Raw genomic sequence first — 19,625 nt, 5'->3', positions numbered from 1 at the left:
TTTTTTTGCCCTTTTATTAAAAAAATCTTTGCCTTGTTATCAGTGGTCCAAAGGTTTTGAAAAAACAAAACCCTGCCAAACACCATTCAGGAAAATTACTTCCAAACCTGCTTGACAGAAACAAAAAAAGGATGGATATATATATATATACACACCTCAAACCATCTTCAGCTCTCTGGTGAAAAAACATTAAATCAATTTTTTGTCTCTCTCCGATTAAGAGTCTTTTTATTTGCACTTTTTTTGTTTTAATCTTTGGTAGCTTTTTCTTTTCTCCCCCTTTTCTTCACACTTCTCAGACCAGTAAAGGAGGAGCTCACTGTTTCCCAGACCTTCGAATTGGTGTCTTTGAAGAAATAGTACCCATGGGCATCAACCCGGAGAAAGTCTCTTACAAAGAAACGGGTAAGGAGAGCGATTGTTGTTGACTTTTCAATAAGAATGAGGAATGCTTTTTTTCTCCATTATGAGAGTGATCTGTTTGGGAATAGGAATACATGTTGTCAGTGATTGGAGCCAAAAAGCTAAAGTAGGCAGAGCCACACACACACATATATACATACACACAGTTTTATACACCAGTGACAAATTGCTATTGCCAAAGGTTTGAACGGCACTTACAACTCAGAAGTGGTCTTGTAAAGTTAGGCCAAGGACTGCATGTAATCCCATTGGTGTCAATTTCAAACTTCTGTTTTAAAGGAAATTAGAACTGAATGGGCAGGGACTCCACACTATAAACAAAATGGCAGATGTTTACTTATTTTATAAATAGCGCCCTTACATAAAATGGGACTTCCTACTGAGTGATCAAGAGTCGCCCTTATTTGAAGTAATGTTTTGATGCACATAATTCTTGCTAAGATGTTGTTTCCCCAAGTGACCTCCTTATGGTTGGGGGAATTTCTGTCCTGGCTGTAATGTGTTCAAGCTGTTCTGGACAGTTTTTCTTAGCTATCCTTGAGTCGACCCCGACTTGTGGCAATGTAGAACTCCCTGTGGATGAGATATCTCCAAGACCCACTCTCCTTCACTGCTCTTCTCATGTCTTGTAAATTCATGCCTGTGACCTATCTAATTGAGTCCATCCATCTAGTGTGAAGCCTTCCTCTCTTTCTTTTCTCTCTACCTCTCCTAGCATTATTGTCTTTTTCAATGATTCATGCCCTCTGATGATGTGGCCAAAGTATGACAGCCTCAAGTTGGTTTTCGTGGCTTCCAGGGAGAGTTCTACAGTGCCCATATTTAACACACACTAAGGTTAATGTAGAACAAGTGAGCATATGGAACTCTTCCATCATGGTTTTTCGAAAGGCTCCCTCTATACTCTTGCCAGGAACTGCCAGGAAAAATTTGAAACAGAACCTGTTCTTTTTTTTAATGTGCTTATTGACTTCAGTGGGGCTTTCTTCTGAGTTACTGTAGATATATATGGGTTTAGAAAGATTCACAATGGTCTAGTTTGAACTGTAGCTGAAATGAACACTAGACCCAATGCTACTACTTCATCCTTCCCTTCCTATTGTGCCACAAGTTTGATGTGAAAAGGCCCGTTTGTATAAACCTAAAAATCCCTGTTACATCTAAACCATGACTTCTTGTCCATGAACAGACTCATAAAATTTGCCGGGATGTGATCCTGGTTCGATTTCCTAGTTTGCTAATTGACATTAAATCAGAATTCTGCAGTCTGACTGTAACAAAATTTCGGACACATTCCACGATGTTGGGCACAAAGCCAACCCAAGATGGGACGAAGGGAAGGGGTCCTAGGTCTCAGAGCTCATTTGTGGTTTTTTAAACCATCATAAACCTAGAACTGTCACCTAGGCTGCATCTGCACTGCTGAAACAATATGGCTTGACACCACTTTTACTGCCATGGCCCCATGCTATAGAATTCTGGGGAATATACTGTAGTTTGTTGCAGCACCAGAGCAAAGCTCTGAATGCCATAGCATGGGGCCATGGTAGTTAAAGTGGTGTCAAACTGGATTATTTTGGCAATGCGGATACACCCTCAAACTGTGTCAGTGTTATGACAGAGCTCCAGAAGGCTCTCCCAAATGTTTTGACTGGAAAAAGAATTGCTATACAGGGACCCTGGTGACAGAGACTCCTTGCTAGTCAATTTAAACTTTGTGCACATTTTAAACAATAAGAACAAAATGCTTAAGAGATATATGGGGAGCACTATGCTTTCCTTGAGGCAAATGTCCCTGGGAGATCCCTAGGCTTCCAGCTGAAACTAGAATGAGAAGCAAGAGCATGAAAATGGATCCTGCTAAGAATAGAAATGATAACTCATTTTTCATATTACTTTGTGAATATTTTATTTATATAAATAAAATATGCCATGCCCTGACCAGTTCACAGTGGAAGAGATGGCACTTACCGTATATACTCATGTATAAGTCGACCTCATGTATAAGTCGAGGGCAGTTTTTGGATCCAAAATCATGGATTTTGATATGACCCGTGGATAAGTCGAGAGGCAAACACTGGAGGATGTTACAAAAGATCTAAAGGGGGGGGGGGGGGAACAAAGCACCACTTCCCTCCCTATATCTCACTCTCTGGACCTCTCCCAAGCATCAGTCTCGGCATGGAAAAGGGGAAACAAACCTCAGTGCGCGTGCACACACACACACACACACACACACACACACACACTCTTCCCCTTACCAAAAGCATCTCCAAGGCACATGGCTTGCGAAAAGGAAGACAGACCCCACTGTGTATCTGCTTGTCACTCCCAGGACTCCAAGGTTCAGGGCTTTCAGAAATAGAGGACAGGGCTTTCTCTCTCTCTCTGCTTTTCACCCCCAAGACTCATGGCTTTCAGAAATAGAGGACAGGGCTTTCTCTCTCTCTCTCTCTCTCTCCTTACCCCCAAGACTTCCAGGCAAAACGGGGAACAAGCCTGGGCGTACTTTCTTTGTGTTTCTTCTCTCAAGCAGCAGCTAGTTAGGTCTGGCTCCGCAGGAAGACTGAGAGCCTGGGAAACAGACACACACAGACACAGACACACAGACACAGACACACACACACACACACACACACAGACACACACACACACACACACACACACACACACACACACACACACAGGGAGAGAGGAGGAGAGGAGAGCCGGCGCCGGGGCTTCAAACAAGGAGCCGTTACAAGGCTACAGAGAAAGATGGGCACTTCTTCTTTCACAAAATTTATTAGCATTAACTCATTGACCCTTCCATAAGTCTACCCAGGATTTTGGAGTTCATTTTGGGGCATACATTTTTCGACTTATAGTCGAGTATATACGGTAAATGCCTTTTCTAGTACATTTATATCAAGTAACTAATAGACATGATGTGCTGGTGAGAGATCCCTTGAGATTGGAGGCTTTGTTGTGGGCTGTGGATTGGATTGCATCCATAAACATATGTACACTTACTCTGTCTTTACAACACACTGACTTTCAGCACCAATTTGTATTGCATATATGTGCAATAATGGGAAACTGCAGCCACTTCTAGCTCATCTGTCCACATCTACAAACTATGTGCATTTTATGCACAGTACTTTTTCACATCCAGCTGTGAAACATTACAAATACAAACATGTAAAGCCAAAAGTAGCCTCCTATTTTGAACCAGGCCTTCATAAACATGGGAGAAAAATGGGCAATTGAGTGAGAACTCAAGGGTTTCCATTTCTTTTAGGACCCTCTAAATGATTGTTATCTCTTTGTAGGCATTCATTTGACTCCAAAGGAGTTTCATGTAGAAGTGGAAAAATACCTCTCTCGGCGTAATGAAGGGCAGGCAGACACCATTTTGCTGGACTGCAGGAACTTCTATGAAAGCAAAATAGTAAGTGGTTTTGAACTGACTCTTCTAGGGATATGAAAAGATGTCAGGTGCAGATTTTCTTTTGGTACAGGAGTACACATGGCAAGTACACATGTACAGAACACATTTATTTTAATGTATAGTTATTATTATATTGTTGTTGATGTATGCTTTTAAAAATATTAAGATATTTAAAATTGTACCACACAGGTATTGTAAAGTAAAGAGTGGTGTAAAAATATGTTTCATGCATACCTACACACATTGTAGAAGTCCAAATGTCTTTTCCTTTGGAGCACATATAGTGGCTTTCAGACGTGTCTGAACTAGAACTCTATTAATTATTATTATTATTATTATTTGCATTTATATCCCAGCTTTCCTCCTGTGAGCTGAAGGTAGCTTCCTTGATTTCCCCCACAGCCAACTTTATCTTCACAATAACTCTGTGAGATAGGTTGAAAAGAAGGTGATTGGCACAAGGACACCTAGTAAGTTTCATGGCTCAATGGGAACTTGGACCTGGTTCTCCTAAGTCCAACACTCAGCTCCTCTACACTGCATAGGTACTCTGCCTTGTGGTTGTTTTGTTGTAGTTTTTGAGATTATCAAAACATTAAGTCGCAAGGCATACAATTAAAATGATGCATAGCTGCCATGCTGTTGCAGTTGCAGTTGTTTGTAGTTGTATCTCCATGAGATTTTAGAACTGCCTTCTCCAATCTGACATCCTCTTCACAATAACCATAATCCCAAGTCAGCAAAACCATTAGCTGTGTCAGCTAGGGTTGATGGGAATTGGTGTCCTACTGTTGGACCACCAGTTCGGGAAGGTTGTTCTTGAAGATGTAGGGTAATTTAAGTTTTCTAAGGCTTCAACCTTTGGTAAAGAAACAAAAATATTTAAATATCAGAAATATCAATGCCAAGCCTGTCAAGGTCTAGCTTTAAATCAGCAGAGTAACAGAAATGTGGCCTTGTCTAACTATGCTTCCCTAAGAACTGAGATTAAGTCCAAAAACAACAAAAATAGCTTGTAGTTCAAACAAAAGTTTACGAATGGCTTTATATACATATTTACATAGAAGCTATATCCTAATCTAGCTAGTGAATAGGTCAGGTAAAAGAAATCTTTGGTGCGTTACAGATGCGCTGAAGGGGCGTGCTAGGGTTAGGAAGGGGCGTATTAGGGTTGAAAAGGGGTGTCACTTCCGGATGCCCCACAACCCTAGTACGGACTGAGTCCGTACAAAATGGAGGCGCCCATCCACACAGGGGGTGCCATTTTGACGTCACAGACGCATAGCGTCCAGACGTCATGCAGTGGAAGTGACACCGCGAGTGCGTGACTAGCACCTCGCGGCGCCACTTCCGGGGCGCAGAAAGAAGCGCCATTTCAGCGCTTCTTTCTTGCTGCGTCCGGGAACCACGCGGTTTGGCCGCTGCGGTTCCCGGACGCAGCAACCGGCGGTGGCGGCGGCAGACCGTCCGTTTTGGGCGGTCTGTAACACGCCTTTATCTCACCATCTTTCCAAAGAAAGTTGAAAGAGGAAGAAGATGGAAAACCCAATAGTTCAAGAGAAAATCTTTGTGAAAGTGTGAAAGCCCCTAAAAGGGGGAGTGACCTAAATCACATGGTTAGTTTGAATGAGAGAGAGAGAGAAGTTTGCATGCAGGAAATCCCTATCTGTCTAAGGAGGGGGAAAGAGAATACAAAAATCTTCCAACCAAAGAAGACTAGTGGCTTAATTTTGGGAGACACATAGGGGTCAATTATGCAAAATAATCTTGTAGCATCTTTGAGACTAACTGAAAGAAAGAAGCTGGTAGCATGAGCTTTTGTATTCTTGAGCCTACTTCCTCAGATGCAGTGCTTCTTTCCTTTCCTTTAGGGACATTTCCAGGGTTGTTTGGCTCCAGACATCAGGAAATTCAGCTACTTTCCCATCTATGTCGATGAGAACCTTGACCTTTTTAGGGGCAAGCGAGTCCTGATGTATTGCACAGGAGGAATCCGTTGTGAGCGGGGATCAGCCTACCTCAGATCCAAGGTGAGCAGTCTCTGGGGAAAGGATAGTTGGGATACTCTAAATACTATGGAACACAACTGGAGCAGCAAAGCCTTTGTAAGGCATTCGTAACTTTGTTAGTTGGATTTACAGTTTCAAAAGTTTAAGAAGAAAATGGAACAATTAGACCACGGTGATAAACAATGGATTGCCACAAATTAGCATATATAAATTTGCATCAAATACTTGAAATGATTATTGTTCTGAAGGCATGGACAGGAGAGTGTTTATTCTAACCATTGTGCTTCACAGCCAGAGGAACTATTATCAGCACCCTGAATAATGCAATACAACTTAGATCATAGCCCAGGCAGCATATATTCTGCATGCAGTACATTCAGCGCACAGACAATGTATCCAGAAAAAATCTAGATGGACCAAACAATTGTTGGTTTTGCTGCCTAATTTTATGGAGAGTATATGCTGTAGTGGCTTGAGTGATGGATTATAACTCTGTAAACCAGGCTTTGAATCCCCGCTTATTCATAGAAACCTACTAGGTGACCTTGGGCAAGTCATCACTGAGACTGAGAAAAAGAAGTTTCTATTGTAAGCTTTCATGGCCTCCAGTCAAATTGTATCTGATGAAGTAGACTGGAGTCCATGAAACCTTGTACTAGAAATTTTTTCCAGTTAGTTTCAAAGGTGCTAAGGGATTCCTTTGTACCTTTGTATTTTATGTTTTTAAGGAAACTGTTGAGAGACGGCCACCTATATTTGTCTTCTACAGCAGCAACAACAAAATATCCTGAGACATCTGAGAGACCAACAGATATCTTGGCGTTTAAGCTATTCTGGGGAAGAGCTTACTTATCAGATATAGGAAGTGGTTACTTAAATGATTTTTTTAAAAAAAGTCTGAACTGAAAATAAAACAGGAGAAAAAGATATATTTTTTATGAAATGAGGTGCAAAAGACTAAGCGAAGCAAAGGACAGCACTAGGTGTGTCACCATGCAATGAGAAACCAAGGATGGGTCTTCTGGCTTCTTGAAGACTTAAGACATTAGCCTTAGTGGGCTGCAAGCCACTCAGTTTTATGCTTCATCAGATGCACTGAATATGGCTTCAGTAGACAGATCTCATGAGGACAGGGGGAGGCAAAATGTTAAATGGAGGAGATCCCAGCACATGACTATAAATATTTGCCTACTGGGGATACACTCTTTGCATCTGATGAAGGGAGTTGCAGTAAAACTGAATAAACCGAATAAAACTGAGTCCAGTTTGGTCTAGGTGTCTTCAGTTGCTGGTCCATATTATAAAAGCCTTTGTCCCATGGTTGTTTCCCCATGAGGCAGCAGCTTTCCTACCATGATCGGAGTGAGGGAGCAGAAGTACAGAAGTTTGACTGAGAGGGTAGAGAGATGTAACAAGAGTAGAGTTGTTGTGGAAATGCTCTGTCTGTTCCAACAGATATGTGCCCCTTCCTAGGGTACCTTTCCCCTTTCTTCATCAGCCTCTAAAAACAATAACAAAAAAACAAACAAACCCTTAGGTCCTCAAGTTTTCTCCAGGGATATTGAACATCTGCAGTTCACAAAGCAGTTTTGCTCTCTCCCCCCTGCTTTTCCTTCCTCCTAAGGAAAGAGATTGATTAGCCAACAAGCAAATAAATGTACATGTGATGCTTTTTTAAAAAATGTGCATAGCTTGGCCTTAGTGGTGGTGGAAGGGAGGAGAGAAAGACTGATAGAGGAACTAGCATTCATTCATCTGGTCTGTCTGATGCAGATTGCCAGTCCGAAGAAAGACAGGGGAATACTGGAGATGAAGAAGCTTTTATAACTTCTTGCTAAATAGTTCATCTTTTACATTTGGAAGATGTTTTTCCCCCTCTTAAATCAGAAGCAGCTGTTGAAGCCATCAGCAGACAAAACAACATAGTGCTTTTTATTTCCCATGTTATCTGCGATTTGGCAAGCCTCCCCCAGAGCTAAGGTTCTTTAAGGTTTGGAGATTAACTGTGTCCTCTCAAGATAGTTCACTAAGCTTGGAGGCAGTGGCCTTGCTTCTTCCAAGATATTATTCCTGCTGTTGTAACCTGAGCAATTTGTCTTCAATCTAGTACAGAATTGAGACTGAGATCACTCTTAAAGAAAGAAAAAGAAAGGCAGACTTTTTAGTTTTTATGTGTAGATGAAAATGCATTTGAGAACAGGCCACAAATACCTGGAAAAGACTCCTTTATTCAAGGAAAGGGAAATCTCTATTTTGCCTGGCTACTGCCTAACTCCTCCTTCATGATCTGAATGAAAGAGTCATAGCCCTTTTATCATTTGTGCAGCTTCTGTCTGAGAAACTGCTGCTCTACCACTGTTATAGTATGTGGAAGACATATTTGCACCCTGTTGAGGAAAACATGTGGCATCACTTGTTCATCACAAGTAAAATGAACTCAGGGTCAACCTCTGTCCTCACTGCTGCCTTAGCTACAAAACATTTCTACTGAGAAAAATGCTCTGTTTGTGGTGCTACATTAAATGTGTGACTGCTAATGAATACAGGATGCCAGCTCCCCAGTCTCTCTGGAACATGCAGGAGAATTTATCCATGATCTGAACAGAAAAGCCTCTGCTTCCTCATGTCTCCTGACAGCCAGTTCTGTAGAGAACAAGGAAATTCTGACATTTGTGGTGGAAACTAAAAGGAAGGAGGAATTAGGCAAATGTGTGGCATTATTGATAGAAGTCATGCATTCAGCATAATCTCTGACTTGGCCCCATTTGGGATATTATTTTCTTCTAAACTTTCAAACCCCTGTTATATCAAAATGGTTTCTGTTCCCTTCAGAAAACAAAGTGCAGGTAAATGATAGCCAAGTCAGTTGCAGACTGTTGAACTCTTTGTGCCCAGCATGTCAGATATTCTCCAGATCTCCTTGTAACAGGACATATGCAAAGGAGTGTATCATCTCAAGGGTGGCATCCACAAGTACCTGGAAGAATTTCCTGATGGGTTTTACCGGGGGAAGCTCTTTGTCTTTGATGAACGCTACACCATCCCCTCCAATGGTGATGTGATTTCAGGTGGGTAATTCCTCCTCTCCTTTCTGTACACTTGTTACCTGTATCTTCAAAGCTATTTGTTTGTAAATTGTATCTTAGGAACTACTCAGTGCTTCCTTACACATCCAGCTATTATGGCCATTTGCCTAGTGAAATCTCAGAAATCCAAGAGGGGGCTTTATAAGATTTCTTGGGAGTGGTGTGCACCTCAACCATCTCTGTGACAAAGGCAGACTACATTTTACAAAATAATCATTATCATTAAAGCTAAAGAATTTTTCTTTTTGAAAATGCATAATTTAAGATTCTCACAGAACTGGGGTTATTTTTCTTTCGAGTGCAAAATAGACACAGACACATTTTTAGCTTGATGAAATATTTTGCAATTCACTCTAATGGAAAGTACAGTCGTCCCTCCCTGTTCGTGGACTTGGTATCTGTGGTCTTGATTACTCATGGATGGCAAGCAGGGAGGGGAAAATGCTGTGTGTCTCCACAGTGCACACGCAGGAGTGCACAGCCATTGAAATCAATGAGATCCCAATACTGGCAATTTGTCTGATTCCCAGGGGTCCAGAATGTGGTATTATGGATGCACATGAGGTTGCTAGGTCTCCAAGAGTGACCCCAAATACCTCTCTGATGATCTTCATCATTCCTGTGTGTTGCTTGGCCCAAAGAGAGAAACCCCTGCTTTTTCTCCAGATTCTCCACATTAGGAGGGAATGCAGAGACAAGTGTGGGGTTTGGAAAGTCTCTTGCTTCTTTGTGACTGAGGGGAACAAATAATTGTTTGCATGGGGAAGTGAGGAGTATCTTGATTCAAACTTAAGTGTCTTTGGTGGCCTCCAAATATGTTGGACTCCAGGTTCCAGACAGTACAACCAATGAAGGTGGTTAGTTGTCCAACAATCTGGAAGCTGCTAGGTTTGGGAAGTCTGCTTGAAACTGGTGAAATAACCTTGCTCCTTCCACCTGAGTGTCTCCATAGCACAGGGGAAAGACTGGGCACAGCTCAGTCTCATAATCCTTTCTGCACGCCACCCAGGGAAAGGCAAGGTCAATGGCCATAGCAGATACAGTTGGCCCTCTATATCCACAGATTCTTCACTCACGGATTTAACTATCCATGGTTTGAAAATATTCCAAAAATACATAAATTTCCAAAAGCAAACATTGCTTTTGCCATTGCATATAAGATCCATCATACTATGCCAATGTATTTAATGGGATTTTAGCATTCATGGAGACAAATCCCAGTGAATACTAATGGCCCACTATAATAGTTGCTCATAGTAGATGTAATCTTGCTTCCCTCCTAGCTTGCCGCTACTGTGGGATGCTCTGGGACCAATATCGACTGTGCTCCACCCAGCCCTGCCACCAACTTGTTCTGACATGCCTGGAGTGCCAACTGAAAGGCTTCACAGCCTGCTGCCCACTGTGTCAGGAAAAAGGCTTTGTACTAGCTACAACTTCTTCTAGACAAGGATTCAAGGAAGAATGTGAGTGCACGGGGACACGGCAACGAATTCCAGTGGAGCGTGTTTAACAAAGAGCCCCAGAGCTAGATTCTCTCTTTATGGATATCCACTTGCCCCACACCTTGCCACAATTCCCAGATACAGTTTAGTGGAATTTGGGGCACCCAGGTCCAATAGGCAGCTTAGCCAACTTTCAATTCAGGCTGTAGTCAGAGATTTATTGCTAGGCTAACTTACTCTTAGAAGCAAATTACTGGTACTTGCAAAGCAAAAAAAATAAAATTAAAATTAAAACTCGGATGGTGCTACACAACTGGTTCCTCATGTGAGATGATCACCCCTTTCCTTGCAACTTGATGTGGCGTATGGACAGCAAGTACTACTACTGTTCTTCGGAGCAAGGGCAGGGTTGCAATGCAATAAGACAATTAATTGTCATAAAGAATTTAGGGCAGGGGGCAGAAAAATAGCACAAAAAGTACAGCTAAACTGTCACTTGTATGCACTTTGAGAAACCACACTGGGCCTTCTGTTAAATATGGACCGTGCAGCGAGTTACACACTTTGTATGGAGGCTGTGAGCTACCTGCAGGCTTCTCTGTTTTTTTCCTATCCAAAATGTGCATTCAGGGAAGGCAACAGGTCTGGCTCTGAGTATTTGTGGAGTGTCCTCTACATCTGGGAAGAGATTTGCAGCTCCTGTAAGTGTAGCATTTTCTCACTTCCCTGATCCACCAGCCTGGCTCCCAAATGCTAGGAAGTCAGCAAGAGGGGCAGCAAAAAATGTGTGCTAGGCTAGCATTGATGGGGACTGAACAGCTCTTGTACTTTGCTGTATACTAGTACTACCTATGGTAGGAAAAATATAAATAATTCTAAGTGGCCCTTAGTGTGGGTTGAAAATTGGAAACTACAGAAGGGTTCAGTGGCTTGTAGGCTGAATCCAGAGTCTGTGAAGTTTATACTAGTAGTCGAGTGATGAACTTGATCTTGGAAAATGTAGGTGCAAATACCTCCTGCTCCTCTAGACATGCCTCTCACTCTCAGTGATCCATCTTTTAAATAGAGCAATAACAGTCGCAATACTAACCTCGCTTGTAAGGCCATTGTAATAGCAAAACTAATACAAAGTGTGAAGGAAAAAGTAATTAGAATTTAAAAATTAATTAGAATTTTAAAAAATAGTTAGAATGAAAACCCTATGATTAAGTGGGTTGACAAAAAATTTGCAAGATGACCAGTGGAAAAAAAACGTAAATATACTTTAATACTAGACTTAAACCAAGTAATATTAAGTAATAATGGGCTTGGGATCAGAGGTTTGGTATCTGTTGTCAATGTCTGCTTGATAGCCATGTTTCACAGAAGGCTTTCAAGAATGGAGTCGGAAGAAAAGGGCCAAGTCACTGCTTTCTATCCCCAGAGGAGCTATCTGGCCAATCCTCTTGGTACAGATGCTATTCCCTTCTGGGGTGCAGCTGGGTGGAGAGAGTGGATGGAAGCATCACTCGGGGACTTCTTGTGCCTGGCCCTGATAGTAAACACAAGCATACAAATAAAGCAGACCCAATGATGGGAAGAAATGTAGTGATCCCATGCAGGTAAGACAGCTGGTACAGTAGTTTATTATTTTGCAGAAATACCAAGATCTTGAGGTGTAGATATACAGCTGGAGAAAAACTGGGTTTTTCTCTCCCTATTTCCCCTCTCTCCTCATACTGTTCATCGTGTGTAGTATTTCACTTCTGGAAAACACATTTGGCAGTTTTTGGGCACTGTTTCAAAACCATGCAAAACCAGATGGAGCAGAAATGACAATGTGACAATAGACGCAATAGGGAGGAAAGCTTTAACAAAGCAACTTGCAGGTGGAAAATCTTTTTTGGCTCTGCTGATCTCTAAGGCGTGCAGACAGATATCCCTTCCTCTAAACTCTTTTTGTAGACCCAGCCAGCCAGTTCAAGTACTGTATTCAATAGCCTGGCAAGGCAGCTGTCTCATTCCACTCACCCACCCCTCTATGCACTCACATTGTCTCTGGCTGCTTCCTCACTGCAGAAATAATCTGTTTTGACACTGCTTTTAACCACCACGTATCCATGCTATGGAATTCTGGGAATGGTAGTTTGTTGTGGCACCAGAGCAGAGCTCTGGTGCCATACCAAACTACAATTCCCAGAATTCCATAGCATGGATACGTGGTGGTTAAAAGCAGTGTCAAACTGGATTATTTCTGCAGTGAGGATGCACCCTCTGTCTTTATGGCAGTAGCAGCAGCTGCTGCTTTGTATTTGAGCAGAGGGTAGAAAAGGCACCCTTAATGTCTTATGTTTTTCTAAATTGAATTTCAGTTCATTTTCAAATTTAATTTCATTTCAAGTTTCATTTTCATTTTCCTTCCCCTCTGTCCTGCTAACTCCTTGCTAGCTGTACAGCACCCCACAAGAAGGATCACATAGGTAGCTAACTATGTGCCACTTCTACCCTTCCCATTGCTCATACTGAGTCAGTTCATGTTCATGTTTGATAACAATTATGTTACTGTGAAAAACAGTGAATTACAGTCCCAACCTTTACAGGCAAAAAGGTAATCCTATTCCAGCTTGTTACTGTTAAAAGTAGTCTCTTCCAAGCTATGAGCATGACTTCACAATCCAGACTTCATTCTTGCCCTTTAGGGAAAGGCAACTGGCATCTATGACCAGACAAAAATATGACTGACCTGAACTTGGTGAGGATGCGTTCAGACTATCTCAATAGTGCTAAGATGTTACATATCCTTATGTTTTGACATGTATATACAGCTGCTATTAACCACATTTCCAAATTTTTGTTTACTCATTTAGCGATGAAAGAATGTGCAAACAAGAAACAGTCAAATGTGGCAGCTTCAGGTACTAATATAGATCCCTTCTGTCCAACTCATTACCAAGTGTGTGCTTGGAAATGAAATAAGATAATAAAAGGATATATCCATTCTCACAAAGCAGCAAAGATCACCCTTGCTAATTACACTTCTGTGCTAAATTTAAGATTGTGCTTGCAATGTCCATCGACTGGAGAGGCTGCTGGATTCCCAGTGGTTGTTGACTGGGCTTTATGACTGGGCTTTGCCCTTTGCCACAAATAGGAGAAACAGATTGATGCAAAAGTGTTAAGAGCCATGCAAATCATTACAGCATTAAAAAAGAAATAGCTTCTTTTTTACTAATATATATAGATGGTAGAATCCAGATTTTTTTGCTCTAGAAATTTGATTTGTGGTGGAACAAAGTATGCATAGCCCTGGACTAGACTAGACTAAAATGTACCCATGGGAAGGTGACAGCTCAATATACAGACAAAGGTGAGGCTTTATGACTGTAAACATATAATCTATGCAACTTGATGTTGCTGAATCTTGCACCTCCTTACATCTGTATGCAAAAACTTTGATTCTTTGCTCTCTAACTGGAAGGACATTTTAAGCAGCAGCTAGCAGTCATTTCAGTGGCAGAGCAAACATTGCGTGCTTTGCTTTGCATTAGAGGATTTGATGTTGGTTTTGTATGGGGCACATCATAGTTTCACAAAGAACAGCCTGGTATTCAGATTTCTTACACGTTAAGGTTCTTATAAGTGACATTTTATTGAGGCATCATTTACAAGCAGCACAACATTAGGAGACTGGGTTCAGCACATTAGGCACTGCTGCAAAGTAATCTACAATCCTTTTAAACTGGCTGCCCAGGGTCCCATGTCATGTATGGATATTGTCCAACAACAGCACAAAAGGATTGCATCCACTGACTATAAGGCAACCTTGATAGTATCTACTGATGTCATGAAAATGGAAAGAGAACACCAACTCTTTCCTAAGATGCCTAACCTTCCCTTCCTGGCACTCTTCTGCTCTCTTTGTGGGGGAAGCTGATTCAAGAGATGTTTATTAGGACAGGCAATGTTGCATCCAAACAGATCATATCTTGCCCCAAAAAGACTCTCTTGTCTCAGGTTAGCATAGTCTTTTAAATTCATGCTGACCTTTAAGGAGGTTGGAGGCAGCACAGGTTTGAAATTTAGCCTCCAAATGGGCCAGCTAGTGAATGCACAGTGCAGTATGCAAGATGCCTTTGAGGAAGTGTATGTAGAGAAATCTTTTAGCACCTTTGAGATTAACTGAAAGAAAGAAATTGACAACACGAGTTTTTGTAGACTTAAGTCTACTTCTTCAGGTCCAACTGCATCTCAAGAAGTAGACTTAAATCTATGAAAGCTCATGCTGCTGCCAACTTTTCTTTACTTAGTCTCAAACGTACTTCAAGGTCTCTGATTCTACAGACTAAGAGGGCTGTATCTTTGAATTCTATCACTTTGATGAAGATCTAGTCCACATAAATATCCAAAGGAGGGAGCCTACAGTTCATTCTTGTCCAGATATGGACCCTGTACCCCACTCAATTCACTATGGGTAGAATGGAGTGAGACAAAGAGCTTCTGCTTAGATGGAGCTCTCAGGCACCAGACTCTGCAGCATTCTGCAAAAGAGCCATTTATTCAAGGGGACAGCCATTAGGAGTCTACCCATTTGGAAATCTGTACCAACAGTAGGGGCAATTCTTAAAAAGAGAATGGACAAATAAAGCAGTCAACCACAACAAACCCAAGAGTGTAGAAGCTAGAAACTATTTGGTGCATGTGATCAGATGATTTAAGTGAACATCTGCAAATTCATTTTTTTAAAGGTTTGAAAATGTTCACCTTCAGTGAAAAAGAAACAGCAAATATTCCATTCCTGTGGTTTCCCTTCTTCTTGTGATGATTGCTTAAGAAAAGAGTGGCCCTAACATTCCTTCTCTTGGTTGGGTGTGCAGATGCTTTTACAATGGGATTGTAATTTACAGCTGGGGATGTTGTTAGCTGACTTAAGTTCACATGTCCTTAAATCAATGGTGTACTTTGGGATGGTAGAAATGCTGTCAGACTAGAAGCTTCTTTCAAATTCTTGTCATCAAGTCAAAAATAAAGTATATTTTTAAACATTTCTGAAAATTTGCAGAATACCATTCTTCTTGTTAACTATGTCACACTACACACACAGAAATCCATACTGAAATTAGGCTGCAATCTAATTCAAGCAACCTTTATGCTATGATGTATTGTGTTATAATCCAGAACTTGCATCATATGGTTAACAGGCTCAAACTCTGGATTACTCTAAAGGGATGGGAATGTGTGGTCCTTTAGAAACTGTTGGGCTGCAATCGTCTTCATTCTTCACCATTGACTTGGCTAGGGCTGCTGGTTACTGAAACCCAACAGCATTTGAAAGGACACACATTCCCACCTATGCTCTCAAAGAGAAAAAAAGTCATTATTCACACATTGATTCTAAAGATCTTTGCCTACATCACTAGTTTTCAACCTTTTAGTGCACAATGATGTCATATGAAAAAACAGGCATCAAAAATTCACTGCACAGTTGCTCTGCCACGAGACTTTGCAATCTGGTGCCAACTCACTAACACCTTCTCCGTAGTCCACAACTACACCCCAGTCCGGCACTTGGGAAAGATGGGCCCATTCAGGTCTGCAAGCCTCCTCTTCCTCACTGAAAAAGAACAGAAAATACAGCTGAAGTAACATAGTTGCTATCTGTTTACACTCTGCAGCTGTTCCATACATATTCTAAATATTTCACAACAGCACTTATCACTCTGGACAAAAAGTAGAATAAGGCCCTGTGCAGACTGACAGTTTGGGCCAGGGTGGGGGCAGACTTGGGCCTTAATGTCTCCAGGGTAGCATCATGCTGTGCACTGCACTGCATGGTATGCAGCATCATGGCCATTTCTGGTGCTGTGTGTGTACGATGTAGTGCTGTAAAGTCATGGCTTTCATGGAAAGGAAGTCATGGAAAGGCCAGATCAGGGCCGCAGTGTGCGGTTGCCACAGCCCTAATCTGGGTGTAAAAGGGGCAGCTGGAGGCCTGCACAGCCCCTAAATTATACATGAGCTACGATAATAGATCCCTGAATTTCTCTATTTCCTAGATATTATTCAATCTCAACATTTCATACATCTTTATAAAAAGATGTGAGCAATCTTAACTCCTTCAAACAAATGCCTTTAAAACAAGGATGGACAAAATGTGGCCAAAGGACTCCACATGCCCCACAGTGCTATTTTTGTGGGCCACAGCATTCCCCAGGGGTCAATTATTTTGTTGTTCTTGAATACCTTTAAGTCATTTCTGACTCATGGGGACCCTATCATGGGATTTTATAGGAAACATTTGTTCAGAGGAAGTTTGCCACTGCCTTCCTCTGAGGCTAAGAGCATGAAACTCGCCCAAAGTCAGCCTGTGGGTTTAATGGCCGTATGGGAAACTGAATCCTGGTCTCCAGAGTCATAGTCCAACACTCAGACTACTACATCACACTAAAAAGATATACATTTTTAAATGATTTGCCCTCAAATGCTGTCTCTGGGGCATTTTGCCATGTTTTGGGGGCCCTGAACCAATAAAGACTCAGGAAAGGCCTTTTTCTGAAACTGGAAGTGAACCAGAAGAGACCTCTGCTCACTTCCTTTGTTCAAAAGGTGTCTCCAGGCCATCTTCATGTTCATGGTATTTACCCTGCCAGGTAAGTAATTCTCCTGACCTGAAATCATGGGCGACCTTTTCCCAATGTTCTAGCCCACTAATCGTCTTGCAAAGAGTTTTTAGTCACCCAAACAAATAAGCAAAGGGTTTTCAGTCACCCAAACAAATAAGCAAATGGGAAGAAAAGAGCAAGAAAAGGATGAAAAAGTTGACACAGTGGTATTTTCTTCCATTATGGAAGCTGAAGTTATTGCTAAAGAATAAAAGACTTCTGCAGCAAAGACATGAAAAGAAACTGAAAGAAATAGTCAAAACCAAGTGAGACAGCGAAAAGGGTCTGCTAGTTCAAGCCTGGAAAGAAAAGATAAGTGATCGCCAAGAGTAAGGGGGGAAAGTCTATACTTATACATCCTCCAGTTCCAAGGCTGATGTGTTATGCCAGAGGCCATCGCACCGATGAATACGAGCTGCAAATAAGAACCCAGTCAGATATATTCAGTATGGCATTGCAACCCAGGAGGTAAGCTAGTAGCAGTTTGCAGGCAAGTGACAACTGTTCCCTGTCATAAAAACTTAGCTGTGAACCTTTAGTTGGTGACAACTTTCTTCCCTGCATGGCTGGAATGTTCCAGGGTTTAACACCAGCCAGACAATAAGGGAAGGTTTGTTGCCACAACTGCTACATAATATTGATATTGTAATAGGTATTTATACTGTATATTGTTAATAAGCAGACAGTGGGCCCTTGGTATCCGCTGGGGTTTGGTTACAGAACCACTTGTGGATACCAAAATCACATAATGGTTTCTGTCCAGCCCTCTAGGAGTCTGAAGGAAACGGTTTCTCCATCAAATTAGACTCTGAAGCAATATGGATGCTCAAGTCCCATTAAATACAATAGCATAGTAAAATGTTGTCCCTTATTGAAAATGGCAAAACCAAGGTTTGCTTTTGGGAATTTATATCTTCTTTTGAATATTTTCCAGCCATGGATGGATGAATCCACGAAAAAAGAATCCATGAATACAGAGGACTGACTGTACAGTTGGCCTTCTACATTTGCAGCTTTGACTTTTGCAGATTTTGATTATTTGCAGTTTTGATTAATATGTAATCTCTAGGAATCTCTGTCCTCCAGCACAATTCTGCTGGAAACTGAACATAGAGTTGTGCTGGAGAAGAAGTTCCTAGAGAAAACACTTCTCTAGGCATTTTTAGCTACTCCAACATGATTCTATGATCAGCTTCTGGCAGATGTTGACCACAGAGTTGCAGGGGAAGACCTGGTAAATTCCTAGAGGGGTGTTCTCTTCAGTAAATAGCATAATGTTTTTTTATTTGCAATTTCCCCACATTCACGAGGGTCCTTCACCCCTAACCCCAGTGAATGTAGAGGGACTGATGTATTTTGAAAGAGTCATTCTCCACAGTCAACACCAGTGGCTGTTCAGTTTTATAATTCCTTAAGACAGCCCACCATCTGCGCTAGCAACTGTACATTTTCGATATGTATTGCATGTCCTTTGAATACAGATGCCACTAGGTTCAATCCTAAGCAATCCTCTAAAGCTGGGGTCGCAAATTTGTGGTCTACAGGGGGAGGGAGTCGATGAATGGGATTCAGGAGGACTTGAATTGGGCACACAAAAATATTTTTTTATTTAATTTTGTTCCTGTTACTTTGAATGCTGTGTTTTAAATGCACTTTCTGAGCAGGGGGTCTATAGGTTTTATCTGAGTCTCAAAGAAATCTATGATCTTCCCCCCAAAATGTGAGGAGCCACTGCTTCGAGTCTCATTTGATGGAGAAAATGTTTCCTTGAGACCCCTAGAGGGCTGAACTGAAAACATTATGTGATTCCTTGGGTACATCTACACTGTAGGGAAAAAAACAATTTAGCACCACTTTTCACTGCCATGGCTCCAGCCTACAGAATCTTGGGATTTGTAGTTTTACAAGGTATCTAGCCTTCCCTGACAAAGAGTGCTGGTGGCTCAAAAAACTACAAAATCTCAGGATTCTGTTGGATGGAACTATGACAGCTAAAGTGGTGCCAAGCTGCATTTTTCTAAAGTGTTGAGGCACCCATTGTGAACATGTTTAGCAATGTTAAAAATCAACCTCACCTTTCAGGTCCTGAAGCGGTAGCAGGGATGGGAAATGAAGATGTCAAACAAGACTTTAAAAGTTTGATATTTTAACAATTAAACTATTTGCAGCAACAATCTCTTGTGCCCTATCTATATGGACTGGATACTCTAGGGGCAGGCCAGAATATCCTGGCACCGGAGCTGGCCAATTCCCACCACCACCACCATTATCTGGCCTTCCATTCCCAGGCCAGGCTTTCTGTCTGCATGAGTGTCCCACTGAGCCACCCAATGCATCTGCTGTTACTGCAGATCATTTGCTTCTGAAGTCAACATGAGGCACACAGTGACAATCACATGTCTGGGTGCCTCGTTCTGACCTCAAGAGTGAGCGACTGGCAATAGCAATTGACATACCAGGCAGCTCAGCAAGAACAGAGGGCTCTGGATCTCCCCAGAAAATCCAGAATAACGGGCAAGTTTAAAAAATTCATTTTAAGGGTGTTGTACCCCAGCTCTGGTGCTGAATGTGCCGGACATCGGTGAGACTGTTTA

General features: G+C 41.7%; 2 protein-coding genes across 7 annotated transcripts in view; one reads left to right on the top strand and one right to left on the bottom strand.

Moving 5' to 3' along the window:
- The window catches only part of LOC149323326 (thiosulfate sulfurtransferase/rhodanese-like domain-containing protein 2), a 29,188-nt gene extending 16,710 nt beyond the window's left edge, over window positions 1-12,478 (top strand). The window contains exons 6-10 of the mRNA XM_089488765.1: window positions 300-405; window positions 3,735-3,853; window positions 5,725-5,883; window positions 8,792-8,930; window positions 10,232-12,478. Coding sequence (XP_089344891.1) covers window positions 300-405; window positions 3,735-3,853; window positions 5,725-5,883; window positions 8,792-8,930; window positions 10,232-10,461 — 753 coding nt within the window. The 3' untranslated portion in view covers window positions 10,462-12,478. The remainder of the gene's footprint in view (window positions 1-299; window positions 406-3,734; window positions 3,854-5,724; window positions 5,884-8,791; window positions 8,931-10,231) is intronic.
- A 2,911-nt stretch (window positions 12,479-15,389) lies between these two features.
- Window positions 15,390-19,625, bottom strand: part of TMOD1 (tropomodulin 1) — a 51,033-nt gene continuing 46,797 nt past the window's right edge. For 4 of the 6 annotated variants that reach the window (XM_089488767.1, XM_089488768.1, XM_089488766.1 and 1 more), the window contains one exon: window positions 15,390-15,983. In XM_089488767.1, the coding sequence (XP_089344893.1) occupies window positions 15,919-15,983 (65 nt within the window). In that variant the 3' untranslated portion in view covers window positions 15,390-15,918. Of the gene's footprint in view, window positions 15,984-17,381; window positions 17,447-19,625 lie in introns of all 6 variants that reach the window. The other 2 variants (XM_089488769.1, XM_089488770.1) reach the window with 2 other exon arrangements.

Source organism: Sceloporus occidentalis, unplaced genomic scaffold, assembly GCF_023333645.1.
Source record: "Sceloporus occidentalis isolate IW3139 unplaced genomic scaffold, rSceOcc1.0.p SCAF_1, whole genome shotgun sequence".
NCBI classification, from domain to species: domain Eukaryota; kingdom Metazoa; phylum Chordata; class Lepidosauria; order Squamata; family Phrynosomatidae; genus Sceloporus; species Sceloporus occidentalis.
This window is presented reverse-complemented; position numbering and strand designations above follow the sequence as displayed.